Source organism: Schistocerca piceifrons, chromosome 4 (assembly GCF_021461385.2).
Source record: "Schistocerca piceifrons isolate TAMUIC-IGC-003096 chromosome 4, iqSchPice1.1, whole genome shotgun sequence".
Lineage (NCBI taxonomy): Eukaryota > Metazoa > Arthropoda > Insecta > Orthoptera > Acrididae > Schistocerca > Schistocerca piceifrons.
The window spans coordinates 302,990,717-303,008,924 of NC_060141.1; the positions used below are offsets into that span (position 1 = coordinate 302,990,717).

At 42.6% G+C, this 18,208-nt stretch overlaps 1 protein-coding gene across 1 annotated transcript in view; it reads right to left on the reverse strand.

Annotated features, from left to right (window-relative positions):
- Positions 1 to 329: 329 nt before the first annotated feature.
- LOC124795807 (UDP-glycosyltransferase UGT5-like) overlaps positions 330 to 18,208 on the reverse strand; it is a 38,267-nt gene continuing 20,388 nt past the window's right edge. Inside the window, exons 2-4 of the mRNA XM_047259888.1 lie at positions 15,019 to 15,241; positions 8,218 to 8,437; positions 330 to 1,535 (exon numbers count right to left, since the gene is read on the reverse strand). Coding sequence (XP_047115844.1) covers positions 1,232 to 1,535; positions 8,218 to 8,437; positions 15,019 to 15,241 — 747 coding nt within the window. The 3' untranslated portion in view covers positions 330 to 1,231. The remainder of the gene's footprint in view (positions 1,536 to 8,217; positions 8,438 to 15,018; positions 15,242 to 18,208) is intronic.

The window sequence follows — 18,208 nt, forward strand, 5'->3', positions numbered from 1 at the left end:
ACATTGCAGTTTAGGATCGTTTTTATTCTCTATGGACGTGCGCAGCGCCGTGCCATTTCTTGGTAATTACTATTTTGTGAAATTTTGAAGCCAGAAAGTGCGGATGTGTTTAAGTTGACAAGAATATAGTTTGTCGCAAGATATTCAAGGATTTTAACTAGAAGGGCAACTGAATGAACAAAAAATTCGAAAATTTATTACCGTTGAAACAATTATGAAAACGTTACATATTTATGAATATTTACAACACTTTTCAGACTGTAGTTTCGAAACATTTTTCTAGTATAAATATCGTATATTACTAGTTTAGCTGAACTAAATGGAAAGATTAGACTCGAGTAGTGAGTTGTGACTATTGATAACGTGGAACAACTGCATCTTGCAAGTACAGCGTTAGTGTATTATACTTTGCCAACTGATTACATTATTTCAGTACCCTCCGAAAAAGCGATGACAGTGCAGTTTGCTGTATTACAGTGACAGTACGGTCATAACTGGAAGTCTTCGAACACCAAGAGGAGATACTTGCATAAACCTTCTCCTCTTGAAATTTAGAGTCTCTTCTAAAATATCAAGGGAGTGTAAAATCGTCACATGACGGTTGTTACCATGCTGAAAGTTGTGCGAGAAATGTTACTTAACGTTTTCACTTAGCTGTCAGCTTCGTTCTGTCTACACCATTACTATCTGCTCTTAGAAACACGTTTTATTTCTCCCATCACTGCACTGTGACAAACACCTGTAATGTGCATGGCAGCAAGAACGATAACTGTCACATTAGCAGGTGGAAGACATAAGAGTATACAATGCCCCAAAATGACTGTCATCCACATGCAACTTATAAACGGTTTCTTGAATATAACTACTTGAAATTTTGGATTTATCTTTGCCTTTCGATATCATATACCTTACATTCTACACAGTAATGCTAGGTACGTTTATGAAACAGGAAACGGCGATATTTGATGGTCTTTGGAAAGCTACCACTTTTCCCAAAATGCTAGACCTGTTGAGTCAAGTGGTTTTTCATAGCTAGAGTATACCCCAGTGTTTTGTCTCACTCATTCCACCAATCCAAGCTGTTCACAAATTTGAGCCACGTTATCTACTAAAATATGTTTAAACGCTAATCCTAGTAGAACGTAATATCCCAGTCCGTCATTCTGTTAACAAGTTCCTTTCAGTTTAGAATACGATGAAGCTACTGAATCGTCAAGTAGGGCAGCCGAAACTACTGCTCTTTCTTCTGCAGTGAAGGATCTGCCAACGACTCCTTTCTCAGTAGCCCAAATTTTCGCAAGACTAGCTGCAGAAGACTAACACCCACGACTACGACTGCCACTACACCGACGAAGACGACGGCCAGAACATCCAGTAGCAGCAGTTGGTACCACTGCAGATCGAGGGCAGCGGAGCGCAGGTGCCTGGCTCCCTTGTGTCGGATGACGTACTCTGACCAGTAGACAACAGCTTCCCGAGGACTCATGGGCCTGTCCTTGTACACCTGTGACAGCTTTACAGCCCTTTGCTTATACCTGTGAGACATAAAACAATTTCAGATTGATGAGTAAGGTTCTTTATGTACATGTATGTATGGCAATTGGATGATCTCTACTGTAGTTTAACTGATATATTTCTTTTAGAGAAGTCAAACACTATACTACACTGTATTACTAAGATACGCATATATCGAGCACATTCCCAAGTATAAGATTGGTTTGATGAATATTTGGCTAACTGCAATTAGTGTGTGATACTAGATAGCGAATGTGCCACAGAAACTAAACTAACATTGGATGTGCCACAACTAAACTTAACAGGACTCAGGGAGGTATTGTTTTAGCGCAGTTTTAAGGAAAAGCAGACAGTCTAACAAAATTTCCACTTTGTGTCATGTTGACAGCTCTGTAAATGCGAGAATGCTTATTACAAAGATAATGCGACTAAAAGATTGATGGGGAACATCCCGCAGTGTGGAGGGCGGTGAGCACGCAAAATCAGTATTAGGAAGCGAATTAAAGACACTTTGAAAAAAAATCTGGGAAAATGTAGTGCATCTGCATAGTTTTACACTAGCCACTATTGTGACTAATTATTATAGAGCATTGCTCTGGCTTTTGGAGTCATTATGTGTGCATGACAGGCACAGACTGAATTCTGAGAGGGCCTTGTAAGATCGTAAAGAGTCGAAATAGCCCATAAAGCAACAGAAAATCTTGGGGAATTTAAATGGGTAATTCGGGAAGAGGTGTTAGTGGTTCTTGTGAAAGTCTGTTGGGTAGGGAACCTATATCTGAGGAGGACTGTGCTGTCATTCCGCTGCCACTAACATATACCACGTAGGTTTTCATGAAAGACAGTACCCACTAGGGGAAAGGAAAGGCATTTTCACCGCCCCCCCCCCCCCCACCCTTAAACGCAACATGCGAATGAAATCGAATAGGAAGTTCACAAGCATGCTATAAAAGACCTTCCGCCATACACAATGGCTTGCGTCGAGCACATTAAAATGTTTGAGAATCATGATAAATTTGTCTAGTCATCGAATTATTCTGAGATGCATTTGGGGAGAAAACTTTCGATCAGACGTACTTTTTGAGCTAAATCTTATGTTGGTATTGAGGATTTCATTAATACAAAGACTGCTTACTGAAGATCATTTATGGACACGTATATGAAAGCTAATCATCAGCACCACACAAATATTTTGAATGGTTACATTGGGAGGGTACATTGCAATATAAGGAATAAACAAGATTATTAAACCATAATTTTCCCTCTGAGCGTAGTATGTGCTGACGTGAAACTTCGTGACGGGGTAAAACTGGGTGCTGGACCAGGCCTCTAACCTGAGACCTTTACCTTTCACTGTCAAGTGTGGGAAACCATCGTCCAGGCTGTAGCTAAGCCATGACACACCACAACATGCTTTCTTCCAGGAGTGATGGTCCAACAAATAGTGCAGGAGAACTGTGTATTTCAGAAGATGGGATGTGAAGTTTAGAAGATAGGAGATGAGGTGCTGACTGAAAGCCCTGAGGTTGGGTGGTGAGCCATGCTTGGACAACTCAGTTGGTGGAGAACTTGCCTGCGAAAGATCAAGGTCCCAGGTTAGAGTCATGGTTTAGCAAAATTTGTAAGGATGTTTCAAGATTATTTAATGTTAGACCAAAAACGAAGGAATTTAAGAAGTTTTAAAGAAAGGTTCAGAGAGCAGACCAAATAACTGGGCCACATTATCCTATCCAGCATACAAGGAAGGAATTGTGGGCTGCAGCACTAATATAGTTTACACACAACCCTTTCGTAACGTTAAATTTTTTGAAGCAGGCGATGTTGTGTTTTCCAAGGAACAAGTACACTTTGCCTGTGCAGTAATCACAATTATCCCCAATATATATACTGAAACTGAAATAGTAGTTATCGACTGTAACCACCACAGCATGAGGTTTAGAGTAAGTCCAGATATGAGTGTTACAAAAGCTAATGTCATCCGCTAAATTACTGCACTGTGGTACATACATTTAGCTTCAAAAACAAGTTTTTAACATGTGTTTATTAGAGATATGTTTGTCGTTGCTGAAATCGCATCGCAGAAGTTGTTCCACTGTTCAAACTTATCCAGTTGATGTGAGAAACGGTCGCCCTGCATGCTATCTACATTTGAAAATGTTCTGATATATTCATGTGTTTTGTACTAGTATTTATAAACCTTTCACTGTAGTTCAAATTTAATATACCAGACTATTTTTGAATGATCTCTTATTTTACTTTTATTTTTGTTCTCCGATTCCAATTTTAACCAGTAAAACAATCGTCTCTGAACAGTAACAATTCCACCACTCCTCGCTCTTTGACAGGGAAATGATGTGGGACGTTAATTACGCATAATCAACACACTAAACTTGAAATGCCAAGCGCAACAATGATTCACTTGTACTAATTGTGATTATGCTGGTTCTGTTAGCAGACAGGAATAAACATCTGACCGCAGCACGAATATTAATTAATTTCTTCTGCTTCGAATATTATCGTAGATAAGAGACAAATATTCAATCTCTACAACAACGAACAATAAAAAACTAAGGATCGCTAACGTTACTGAACAGAGACTTAAACACATTCAGAATGAACAATGTATTAGAAACTATGTTTCAGGAAGGTTTAAATCAAAAGCACAATTTTTCAATGTATATTGGGTAATAAATTATTTCTGTGTCAAAATGTAGTTGAGCAGAGAACTAAATATGGTGTTTGGCAGGAGCAAACGTTGTCACAGGAAATCGCAAAGAACAAACAGTTTCACAGTGTGAAGGCATTGCTAATTACGCATATAAAATTTTGCGTTTGTGATTTTCTTTAGATTTCTATTCTTTTTCTTTTGTTCATATGGGCATTTCTAATTGTGATTATGTAACATTCTACTGTGGTTTTTAAATGTAAAGATGTAATTGTGATTATTTCGTTTGCCAATGGATAAATATGTTTCTTGCTTTGTACCTGTGGTAAAGTTCTCTTTTGGAATATTATTAATTGTGAAAAATGCAGTTAATAACATTTGTAAAGATTTATGTAATTTACGATAACGATATAACATCTATAGACAGGGGACAGCGATAGTGATATCGATAGTCGAAAGGTGGATGTGTAGTAGAGGGAATGGTGGATGGTGTGTCTGAAGCGTGCGCGGGAAAATAGTACTGTGTTTTATGAAAAGAATACGTAATTGTATGGACAGTGATGCCGAACTATCAGATTGTTAATTCTCTTTACCACTGCGGTATGTAATGCCATCGCCAGCGAACTTTAAGAGCAAATAAACCGGACTGTGAAAGTGCCGCTAACAATACTTTGTTGTGGCCGACACGAACAGTGCTTTTATGCGAATGAACTTTGCTGGTATTGGTTTCGGGCGGTGGAACTGTTTTCTATCACATTCTATCAAGCCGTGAAAGTGAAGTCGTTAATTAGCTGTGCAATATAAATGTCTTTCAGTGACGTCGAAGTTCGAAATGCGTGAACACAGTGGACATTGTTTACGGTGTGTTTCACACACAAAAACAATTCTATGAACTGTGTATTTGTGGCTAAGACTATATGAATGTGACGAACTGTGCAATTATGGACGACAGCGTCACGGACAGTGCATAAAGTGTAAAAACGAGCGATGTTACGTAATGTACTTTGAAAAAGAGGACATGTCAACAACGGTCGTATACTGGAGTCTTGTGGTTTGTTAATTACCACGGGGTTAATGATACAGCTGTGCCGGAACTTTGTTTGCTTTTCGACGGAGAAGATTAACCAGCGGAACTGCTCTCATCATTGTAACCCGCTGACATCGTGCTGCCCAACGCAACTCTTCGTATGCAACAAAAAGTTAAGAGATTTCGCGGAACGCTATCCCCTGACCTAGAAACTTACTTTCTCTATTAAAAGTATAAGAATTACAGATTCTATTCAAATTAATTGTTTAGTTGATGTTTGCTTTCTGCTAACGAAAATAAAATTACAATCAGTGAATTAAAAGTTGCCTGGTAGTCATTGTTGAAACACCAGTAAATATAAACTACTTCCTCACATTAGAACTAATTCTCCTTGCATGTCAAAATTATTGTAGTTATTTTAAGTAGTTTTATGTATTGTTATGAGACTAGATATATGACAGTGACTCATAAGAGTATTTTGTCGCGAAATATGGCGTCGGGCGAAAATTACGGCTACCGCCATAATTGCTTGCGTTCTGACCAATAACGTAAAAGCTGCTATTCCCGTATTGGTGCATTTCCTGACGTGAGCGGGAATTATAAATGTTAGCTGACGAATCACGTAGGGACTGTTTACCCAGTAATAAAAGTTTTTGATATTGTATTGCTACGAGTCGTAGTATTAAGAGACACTGGGTATACTCGAAAGTGGGTAGATGTATGGTGAAACCCCCCAGTGTTAATGCAATTATTAACAGTATTGTGTGTGATTCACGAAATAGTCACTTTTTCTAATTCCTTTCAGATATTGTCTTAGATGTCTTTGAAGTTTCAGAGAATATATACACAATTTTTCGGTTCAGGTTAATTTCAGGGTAGTTTTTCGTGAATATTAGAGTTTTCAGTTCATAAAGTGGGATCGTGACCAACTGAGAAGTATAACAAAGAGTGTGGTTTTCCAACTAGAATTTTGGATGACTTCACAGTTCATATTTTGATAATTACACTCCTGGAAATTGAAATAAGAACACCGTGAATTCATTGTCCCAGGAAGGGGAAACTTTATTGACACATTCCTGGGGTCAGATACATCACATGATCACACTGACAGAACCACAGGCACATAGACACAGGCAACAGAGCATGCACAATGTCGGCACTAGTACAGTGTATATCCACCTTTCGCAGCAATGCAGGCTGCTATTCTCCCATGGAGACGATCGTAGAGATGCTGGATGTAGTCCTGTGGAACGGCTTGCCATGCCATTTCCACCTGGCGCCTCAGTTGGACCAGCGTTCGTGCTGGACGTGCAGACCGCGTGAGACGACGCTTCATCCAGTCCCAAACATGCTCAATGGGGGACAGATCCGGAGATCTTGCTGGCCAGGGTAGTTGACTTACACCTTCTAGAGCACGTTGGGTGGCACGGGATACATGCGGACGTGCAGTGTCCTGTTGGAACAGCAAGTTCCCTTGCCGGTCTAGGGATGGTAGAACGATGGGTTCGATGACGGTTTGGATGTACCGTGCACTATTCAGTGTCCCCTCGACGATCACCAGTGGTGTACGGCCAGTGTAGGAGATCGCTCCCCACACCATGATGCCGGGTGTTGGCCCTGTGTGCCTCGGTCGTATGCAGTCCTGATTGTGGCGCTCACCTGCACGGCGCCAAACACGCATACGACCATCATTGGCACCAAGGCAGAAGCGACTCTCATCGCTGAAGACGACACGTCTCCATTCGTCCCTCCATTCATTCCTGTCGCGACACCATTGGAGGCGGGCTGCACGATGTTGGGGCGTGAGCGGAAGACGGCCTAACGGTGTGCGGGACCGTAGCCCAGCTTCATGGAGACGGTTGCGAATGGTCCTCGCCGATACCCCAGGAGCAGCAGTGTCCCTAATTTGCTGGGAAATGGCGGTGCGGTCCCCTACGGCACTGCGTAGGATCCTACGGTCTTGGCGTGCATCCGTGCGTCGCTGCGGTCCGGTCCCAAGTCGACGGGCACGTGCACCTTCCGCCGACCACTGGCGACAACATCGATGTACTGTGGAGACCTCACGCCCCACGTGTTGAGCAATTCGGCGGTACGTCCACCCGGCCTCCCGCATGCCCACTATATGCCCTCGCTCAAAGTCCGTCAACTGCACATACGGTTCACGTCCACGCTGTCGCGGCATGCTACCAGTGTTAAAGACTGCGATGGAGCTCCGTACGCCACGGCAAACTGGCTGACACTGACGGCGGCGGTGCACAAATGCTGCGCAGCTAGCGCCATTCGACGGCCAACACCGCGGTTCCTGGTGTGTCCGCTGTGCCGTGCGTGTGATCATTGCTTGTACAGCCCTCTCGCAGTGTCCGGAGCAAGTATGGTGGGTCTGACACACCGGTGTCAATGTGTTCTTTTTTCCATTTCCAGGAGTGTATTTTTCCTGTGGGTTGAGGTCATCACAACAGGACATCATGGAGAACTGAATTCTGCCTTAATAGGCGGCCATATAGTAATAACTTCCTTTGTTAGTTTATCTCACCGAATTAATCAACCTGTTATTAAGGATTGTTGCCGATATTTGGTTCAAATGGCTCAAATGGCTCTAAGCACTATGGGACTTAACATCTGAGGTCACTTAAATCTAACTAAAGTAAGGACATCACACATCCACGCCCGAGGCAGGATTTGAACCTGCGACTGTAGCAGCAGCATGGTTCCGGACTGAAGCGCCTAGAACCGCTCGGCCACAGCGGCCGGCACCGATATTTATTATAGGTCTTTTCTACGAGACTTAAAAAAAACAAGTATTTATGAATTTACTAACAGTTTAACAATGTAAAACGCATCTTTCGAAGAAGCTGACTAAAAAGCCTTCCAGCCATTATATTACACTTGAATTGGCGCCTTAAGCTAAATATTAATGCTGTGAGCGTATTCTCGTTCACCTATGTTTCCTCTCTTACTAATAAGCAGAATAACTGCCACACATCCTTAAAAACGCAAAGTATTAACTTACCTAGGGTCGTTAATCACCTCTCTTATGTTCTGCAATAGCGACTGTTTCGATATTTCGTGAAAGCGGAGCAGACGTGCGACGCCCCTTCTCACACACATCATTACGTTAGAAGGCTGGTCCCCGAACAGCGGAATGCCTATCATAGGTACCCCGCTGTAAATGGCTTCTATTGTTCCCATCATACCTCCGTGAGAAATATACAGTCGCATTTTGGGATGACCTGTGTAAAAAAAAAAAAAATAACAGCTTGTATTATGAAGTGTAAAACGTCTGATGCTTTGTTTCACTTCACAAGTTTCCATAAGATTTTATTCTTTTTATGGGAGAGACTATGGACAATAGTATCTTTACTACAAACACCAATCCACAATGTGAATTTACTTAGAAATATCCTTAAAAGCTTGTTTGTATGACTATCCTCATCATTAAAGGAAATGTATGGTTGGAAGCATTGAGATGCCTATAGGTTAGGTAATTCGTGCATCATAGCCAATACAATTCTTTCTATGTGGAATGTTTGCACATTATATTTATGGCAGGCATCAGTTTGGTGACAATTTTTAATGCAAATTTGTATGAAGTAAGACCTCATTCAGCTTTGAGGATGATGCTGCTGCAACACATACCACTGCACATTTGACTTGTCCTTAACATATTTTATTAGTTTTGTTTTTTGAATTATTAAAATCCCAGTTGTAATTGGACAAGTGTTAACTCCAGCGGAGATTAACTGACAGAACTAGTAGGATGGTGAGGTTATTTCTTGTTGGGGTTTAGTGATCTAGATACGATTTTTCTTTGTCAGTGCTTCAGATGCATGCAGACCCAACACATACGACGGCATTACGTAAGAGCTTGAAGCCCAGAATGGTACAGTCACGAGTTCATCGGTGTTCACTGTAGCCCACAGTCTGTAAACCCAACATCATTAGAGAAGAATGTGATGCAGTCATTGTGGGTGGGCGTCGACGCCGTCAGAATGAGACTAGTACGCCAACAGCAACCAAGACAAACGAAAACAAATATCTGATTTTCTTTGTTTTTAATCCAGCTTAATCAGTTTTTCTCCTGGAACAGCAGCCTTGTCTCAGTTTCCAAATTCTTCATCCCAGGTGCAGACTTGGTTGGTTAGTTGGTTTAAAAGAGGGGGGAAGGAACCAAACTGCTAGGTCGTTGCTCCTTTGTTCTGAATAAAACAATCCCACAAGGCTGAGAATAAAATAAGCAAGACTGGCAACACAAAATGGAGAGACAGGAAAACCACAAGAACGGAAGGGCAACAAACAAATGGAAAATAGGGGAGAAGAAAACCACAGAAAATACAATACAATTACCATGGCTGGCTGACCATGAGAATAAAAAGGAGAAACCAGCCACTCTGCAACACATTAAAACCTCCATCCTAAAAGCACTAGGGTGGAGGACACAGTGGGACAAAGGACATTTGCTAAAATTTAGATCAAATGATAAAACCCACCCTCACGAATAAAACGTAAAACTAAATCAGCTTATGAGGCGTTGTCAGATAAAATTAGCGGCTACAAGTCTGGTAACCAAAGATTTCGTCACAGGGCAGTCAAAGTGGGACAGTGCACCAGAATATGGGCCACTGTCAACCAGGCACCGCATCGACGCTGAGGCAGGTCTTCAAGGCGCAGGAGGTAACCGTGTGTCACCCAAGCGTGGCCAATGTGGAGCAGGCAGAGAACCACAGAGTCCCTGTGAGAGGTCTGCATGGAGGACTGCCACACATTTGTAGTCTCCTTTAATGACACGCAGTTTGTCGTGCTTACTGAGGCTATGCCATCCCATCTCCCAAAGCCGAAAACCCTGCTGACGTAGAATCAAATGCAGGTCAGTTATTGGAATGGCATAGATGGACTCCTGGATGATCGCTACCAATGGATGACGATGGTAGCACTGGTCGATAGCTTGTAGGCTGCTCAAGGAGTCGGTACACAGAAGAAACGGCTCCCCAGGGGATGAACGGATGTGCTCAAGAGCACGAGATATAGCCACCAACGCTGGAGTGAAAACACTGCAGCCATCAGGCAAGGAATGCTGTTCAGTATGTCCTCCATGGACTCACGCAAAGCTGACGTGACCGTCAGCCATCGAGCCGTCAGTGTATAAATCACTTCATGGCATCGGTACATTTCAAGAACCGAGATGAAGTGACAGCAGAGAGCCGCAGGGTGAACTGAGTCCTTTGGGCCATGCGACTGGACCTCGAGTATAGGTGGTAAAGGCAAGGACTCCAGTTCAGATAGAAGTTATCGGACGCGATCTGCAATTGTAAGCCCTGACCTAGGCCGCCGACGCAGGAGATGAACTGCCGTGGGTGGGAAAATAAGATGGTAATCTGGATGCGCAGGAGAACTACGAACGTGTGCAAGCAGTTGTGCATGCCTGACCTGCAATGGAGGAACTCCAGCCTCCGCATGAATTCTTGTCACTGGACTCATCCTAAAAGTCCCGTCGCTAGTCGAACGCCACAGTGGTGCACTGGGCTGAGTAACCGCAATGCTGAGGGCGCCGCCGAACCACAAACCAGACTCCCATGGTCAAGCCAGGATTGAACAAGGGCTCTGTATAGATGCAACAGTGCAGTGCTATTTTCACCCCCGTTGGTGTTTCTCAGGCAGCAGAGGACACTGAGGTGCCGCCAGCACTTCCGCTTAAGCTGATGAAGGTGAGGAACCCAAGTCAATCGAGAGTCGAAAACCAGTCCTAAAAATGGATACGTCTACACTACAGTGAGGGGATCGTCAGTAAGTTCCGGTTCTGGATGTGTGGGACGACGCCGATAGAAGGGCATAACACACGACTTTGTGGTCGAAAACTGAAATCCATGGGCTAGAGCTCATGACTGCGCCTTGTGGATGGCCCCCTGTAGGCGCCCCTCAGCAACACCAGTACTGGTGGAGCAGTACGAAATGCAGAAGTCGTCTGCATACAGAGGGCGAGATGGACGGCCCTACAGCTGCTGCTAGACCGTTAATGGCCACTAAAAATAGAGATACACTCAATACAGAGCCCTGCGGGACCCAATTCTCCCGAATATTGGGGGAATTACGGGAGGCACCAATGTGGACACGGAAAGTACGAAGCGACAGGAAATTTTGGATAAAAATAGGGAGTGGGCCTCTGAGACCCCACTCGTATAATGTGGCAAGAATATAATGTCACCAGGTGGTGTCATATGCTTTTCGTAAATCAAAAAAGACGGCAGCCAACTGCTGGCGTCTGGAAAAGTCTGTTCGGATGGCAGACTTGAGGGACACAAGATTATCTGTGGTAGAGCGACCCTGGTGGAAGCCACCCTGACATGGAGCCAGTGGGCCATGTGACTCTAGGACCCAACCCAACTGCCGACACACCATACGTTCCAGCAGCTTACCAGAAACGTTGGTGAGGCTGATGGGCTGATAGCTATCCACATGAAGCCGGTTTTTGCTAAGTTTGAGCACTGGTATGATGTGCTCTGCCGCCATCACAATGGAAAGACGCCATCGCACCAAATCCGGTTGAAGATTACGAGGCAATGTTGCTTGTAATCAGATGAGAGATGTTTAATCATCTGACTGTGGATCCGATCTGAGCCAGGAGCTGTGTCAGGACAATGTGCAAGGGCAATGAGGAGCTCCCACTCTGTAAATGGGAAGTTATAAGGTTCACTGTGGCGTGCAGTGAACGAGAGGACTTCTCTTCCATCCGCCATTTGAGAGTGCGAAAGACTGGGGGTAATTCTCTGACGCAGAGGGGCGAGCATAGTGCTCAGCAAAGTGCTTGGCAATCGCGTTTGCATCGGTAGATAACACGCCATTTATGTTAACGCCAGGAACACCAGTTGGGGGTCTGTTAACAAAAAAACTCGTTTGATCTTTGCCCAGACTTAGGAAGGTGACGTATGGCACCCAGTGGTCGATATGTACCTCTCCCAACACTCCTGTTTCCGCCTTTTGATAAGCTGGCGAGCGCGGGCACGGAACTGTTTAAAGGCTATGAGGTGCTCCAGGGAAGGGTTCCACTTATGCCGCTATACAGCTCGCTGACGCTCCTTAATTGCAGTAGCGACTTCTGGCGACCACTAAGGGACTGTCTTTCGCCGGGGGCAACCTAAAGAACGAGGGATCGCGTTTTCCTTCTCAACCACCACATCGATGCTACCGTGTGGGGGAGATTCAATGGAGACAGATGAATGTTTCTGAGTCTGCCTTTTTTAAAGCCCATCTGGGCAGGTGTCCGTGGACATGACGCGGGGGGAGTGGCAGGAAGATGAGGAAGTGGTCACTACCATAGAGATCGTCATGTGCTCTCCAGTGGATAGATGGGAGAACGCCAGGACTGCAATCCGAGAGATCAATGTCTGAATATGTCATGTGCCGCACTGAAATGTGTGGCGGTCCCAGTATTTAAGAGACAGTAAGAACTTTGCCACCCCACAAGGTGTTATGGTCGTTAAAATCTCCCAAAAGTAGGAAAAGTTCAGAGAGTTGGTCAATCAGTGCAGCCAATGCGTTTAGGGGTACCGCACAATGTGGAGGAAGATATACATTGCAGACAGTTATTTCCTGTGTCTTCCTTATCCTGACAGCCACAGCTTTAAGAGGGGTTTGAAGGGGCACAGGTTCACTGCACACTGAGTTCAGGACATAGACACAAACTCAACCTGACACTATTATAGTTACTACAGTTCTTGTAATATCCCCTATAGCCATGAAGGGCAGGGGTCTGCATTGCCACGAACCAGGTTTCTTGGAGGGCAATGCAGATAGCAGGTGTAAAGCTTAACAGTTGGTGTTCATGGGGAGAGCCCCTGATTAGAGTGGGTGGCATCAGGGCGGATGACCTGCAATGAAGTGAACTAAGTCGTCTCTTGCTGGTGACGGTACGGCACCAGCAGTCTCTAAGAAGGGCAAGATAGAATACAATGCCGACAGCTATGACCCTAAATCGTTTCCCTCCATTGCTACACCATGGGAGGAACGTGCCAACTGGCATGATGGCTGTTGCTGGGAGTCCTGATGCTCCAGGAAGACAGGCATCTACTCCTTGGCATACGTGGGAAGTTTACAGCTCAAGCATCAGCAGTGCAATCCCTGTGTTGTCAGGGGGGCTACCACCAAATGGATACATGACGGCCCCACCACAACGGACTGGCTACTGTGCTGGATATTGGGTGCAGAGAAATCGAATATTGTCATGGGAGCGAAAGAGGACAGGAGACAACAGAAAGTGACCCAGAAAGTGACCTCACCCAAATAGTTAAATCTCAGGTGCTGATGCAAAGCCATGACAAGAGATGCAGGAGCTCTAATCTAAGGGCACTCATGCACCACATAAGGCGTCCTTCCCCATATGGCCCACACTTCTGTACAATTTTGGAAGTGGCAAGTCAAACTATAGAATGGAACCTGAACTCCTAATGCCTAAAAGTGTGAGACTCCTTTAAGCCGCCTCTTACGATAGGTAGGAATACCTCAGGCCTATTCTAACCCTCAGACCCGCAGGGGGAAGGTGCAGACATGGATATCTCTACACCTGAAGACTGTAATAATTCACTGTTTGCATGCGACACACACAATACAAAGACTAAGGTCATACCACCAGCGGAAAGGCATTGCTTCCCCTCAACTGTTGCAATGTGACTTCTAAAACGACACATTGCCTATGTGTTGACTTACCAGTCTAGTATTCCTCAGCACGTGAAACAGCTGTGGGCCCGTCTCATTCAACAAGCAGTATGGGTGACAGGCAAAAATCAGCACTGGGGAAGGCTAACATTCATACATCAGCTTAGGTATTGGCAACACACTGAATTACTCTCACAGTAAGGGCATAACACGGATTCGCTATGTAGGGCCGAGAGAAATATCGGCACGTCTAAGAAAACTAGGGTAATGAAGCGTTTGATGAAATCAGAAGGTGAGGTAATTAGATTGTGAAATAAAACGAAGTTAATGTTTTGACTTTCAGGCAGCAACATTACCGACTTCGGCTAAAGTAGAGAGGATAAAATGCAAACTTGCAATGGCAAGGAAAGATATTCTGAAATAGTAGTTAATTAATGCATAATGGACTCAAGTATAAATTATGTACTATAATACTTTATTTCATCAACGGTTTTCGGCTTTCAAGACCCTAATTAGACGATTATCTTTCTCAATGACACGCACCTCCCCTGTCGGGAGCACATTTACTAGTAGTCCAGTCATTACAACTGTGTCCCTCTAGCAAAGCAAAAATTCATGAAAGTAAAGGTGAGACCTATTCAGTAGCGACAGATTAACTAGTATATTCTAGTCAGTCACAAAAAGGGGTCTATTTGGAGGTTGAGGTAGACAAACTGTTAAATTCAGACAGCATCAGAACGAAGTTGACACTATACAGGTTAGAAACGCAAGTCCTGAATCTTTTTAAGTTAGACATCTTGTCCCCAGTGTTTTGTCAGTCTATTTCAAGCTTCGATTGAAATAACACCGTGTCCAGTAGTGCTGCGTTGGTTTAATGCGTTGATGCATTGTACTATAAGAATAATGGGGCAGTTTCTGATTAGTGGCGGGATCTACCAGCAAACCCTACCTAGCAGAATGAAACTATTATCAGCCAGGTCAGCTTCAGGTTAAGGAGAAGCCTTTGTGCTACATGGATCTTTGCTTGCATATTCAGCATGAACCTTTAACAGTGGTGAAAAACTCTGGAGACTATATATTGTCCATTTCATATACTGAAGGTTGTAAGTAGTTTCGAAAGTATTATTTTCGAGTTGACGAATCTGCAAAACGAAGCCTTATTTACTTAGTATGTCATACTGAGGCAGCCACTTGCGCACCATCACGTTGGGTGGTTTTCCCGGCAATTTATCACCCTCCCACTTCCACAGCACACGTTGAGGTAGTTCTGCGAAGGATTCCACTATGGCCTTCCGTTTCTCTTCACTCAAATCCTTGGCAGTGACTGTCGAACCAAATGTGAAGAAAATTACTCCATGATCTGCTCCGTCCATGAACTCCTGGATGTCCTGCGAATAAATATTTCCATGAGAAACAATGTGCTGGCGAAAGCTACTGTTTATATATGGTTCGTTATTGCCTCATTGCTACTTCTAGACAAATATTTTACTAGAAATACCATTTTGCTGAAGATTGTGAACCATATAAAGCAGCCTCAACCACCATCGCTCACTGATTAATAATAATAATAATAATAATACAACCCATGGAGGCCTGAGAAAAGAATAGGCCTCCGGTATGTTCTGCCAGTCGTAAAAGGCGACGAAAAGAACAAACCACTAATAGGGCTAACCCCCCTTTTAGTGTGATTAGTTGGTTCAGGACAGAACTAATGAAGCCTCGGACAAGTGCTGTCATGGTCGGGGACGACGCTTGAACCCTATGCCCGTCCACAATGATAATGACACTGCTAGCCACACGGAAAATGTTTTAAATCCAAATAGAGGTGTTTTTCAGGATATGCTTCCTGCAACCACTCTAGAAGGAAAGCAAAGACAGTGGATGAGATGGTCAGATGAAGTTAACTGACACCTCATGTTCTGTTATTACCAAGCAACAAACTTAGGAACCAACACAACTGGATACAGATCACAAGTATACACAACATTTATTACCAGATACCCAGAATTAAAATTTTTAACAGAACAACGACTAGCTGACCAGATCCGTCTAATAGTACAAAATAAAACGATACCCCAGTCACAATTAGAAAACATCAAACAAGTACAACAAGTACAGCAAATACTGGAATAAAATAATGTGCAATCAGAAGAAGAAGAAATACAGTAATGGACTCATACATCCCAGAACAAACGAACAAACGAACAAACGAACAATCTGAGGAAAACCAAATCTTAAGACAGCCACCAGAACAAGCATAAATAGAACACGAAGTGACATGTTAGATATAGAAGAAAAATTTCAGCTGACAGATATAGAATACAAAGGCACAAATACAGACATTAGACCATTCTTGCATAGACCACCAAATAACCCACAAGTCGAAACAACAATAACTATCAACACAATCATACACAACAAAATAAATGAAAATGCAACCATGGAAGAGTTACAACTACTGGTTTATATAGGAGCACTCACTACACTAAATATACACACCAGGCAGAGATCAGAACCAACCAACACACAGAAGAAACCCACAAAACCAGCATGGCAACACAGGCTACAGATCAGAATAGAAAAAAACTGAGAAAAGACATTGGACAGCTAACACAATTTATAAGAAATGAAATATCAGACAAAGAACGAAGAAGGTTAGGTAAAATCTCACATCAAGATGCGACAGAGCAACTGTATGAAAAGCAGCAGAAATTACAAGCATTGGCCAAACGACTTAGAAGATACAAAAAAGTGAAAATAGAAGGAAACAAAACCAAACATTCAACACAAACCAAAAGAAGTTTTACCAGGCAGTAGATAACACACACATTAAAATAGACAATCCACCAAACGTAACAGACATGGAACACTTCTAGAGCAACATATGGTCAAATCCGGTACAACATAACAAACACGCACGGTGGATACAAGCAGAAACTGACACATACAAGATGATACCACAAATGCCTGAAGTGATAATTTTGCATTGTGAAGTCACCCAAGCAATTAATTCTACATACAATTGGAAAGCCCCTGGAAAAGATAAAATAGCAAATTTCTGGCTAAAGAAGTTCACCTCAACACATTCACATCTAACTAAATTATTTAACAGTTACATTGCAGACCCATACACATTCCCTGATACACTTACACAAGGAATAACTGATCTGAAACCTAAAGATCAAGCAGACACAGCAAACATGCCTACCAACAATATTAAAAATATTAACTTCAATCATTACACATACAACACAGAACAAAATTATAAATGAAGAACAAAAACGCTGCTGCAAAGGAGCACGAGGATGTAAAGAGCAACTGATAATAGAAGCAGAGGGGACATACCAAGCTAACACTAAAAGGTCGTTACACTACACATACGTTGATTACCAAAAAGCTTTTGATAGTGTACCCCACTCACAGTTACTACAAATATTGGAAATATACTAAGTAGACCCTAAATTGATATAGTTTCTAAACATAGTAATGAAAAATTGGAAAACCACACTTAATAACCAAACAAATTCAAATAATATCACATCACAGCCAATACAGATTAAGCGTGGAATATACCAAGGAGACTCATTAAGTCCTTTCTGGTTCTGCCTTGCTCTGAACCCACTATCCAACATACTAAATAATACAAATTATGTATATAATATTACTGGAACATGCCAACACAAAATCACACATTTGTTATACATGGATGAGCTAAAACTACTGGCAGCAACAAATCAACAACTCAACCAATTACTAAAGATAACAGAAGTATTCAGCAATGATATAAATATGGCTTTTGGAACAGACAAATGTAAGAAAAATAGCATAGTCAAGGGAAAACCCACTAAACAAGAAGGTTACATATTGGATAATCACAGCGACTGCATAGAAGCGATGGAAAAAACAGATGCCTATAAATATCTAGGATACAGACAAAAAATAGGAATAGATAATAGAAATATTAAAGAAGAACTAAAAGAAAATATAGACAAAGACTAACAAAAATACTGAAAACAGAATTGACAATAATAATCAAGACAAAAGCTATAAATTCTTACGCTACACCAATATCGACCTACCCATTTGGAGTACTGAAATGGAGTAACACAGACCTGTAAGTACTCAATACACTTACACGATCACAATGCCACAAATATAGAATACATCACGTACATTCAGCAACAGAAAGATTCACATTAAGTAGAAAGGAAGGAGGAAGGGGATTTATCGACATAAAAAACCTACATTATGGACAGGTAGACAATTTAAGAAAATTCTTTATAGAACGAGCAGAAACTAGCAAAATACACAAAGCAGTCACTCATATAAATACGTCGGCTACACCATTGTAATTT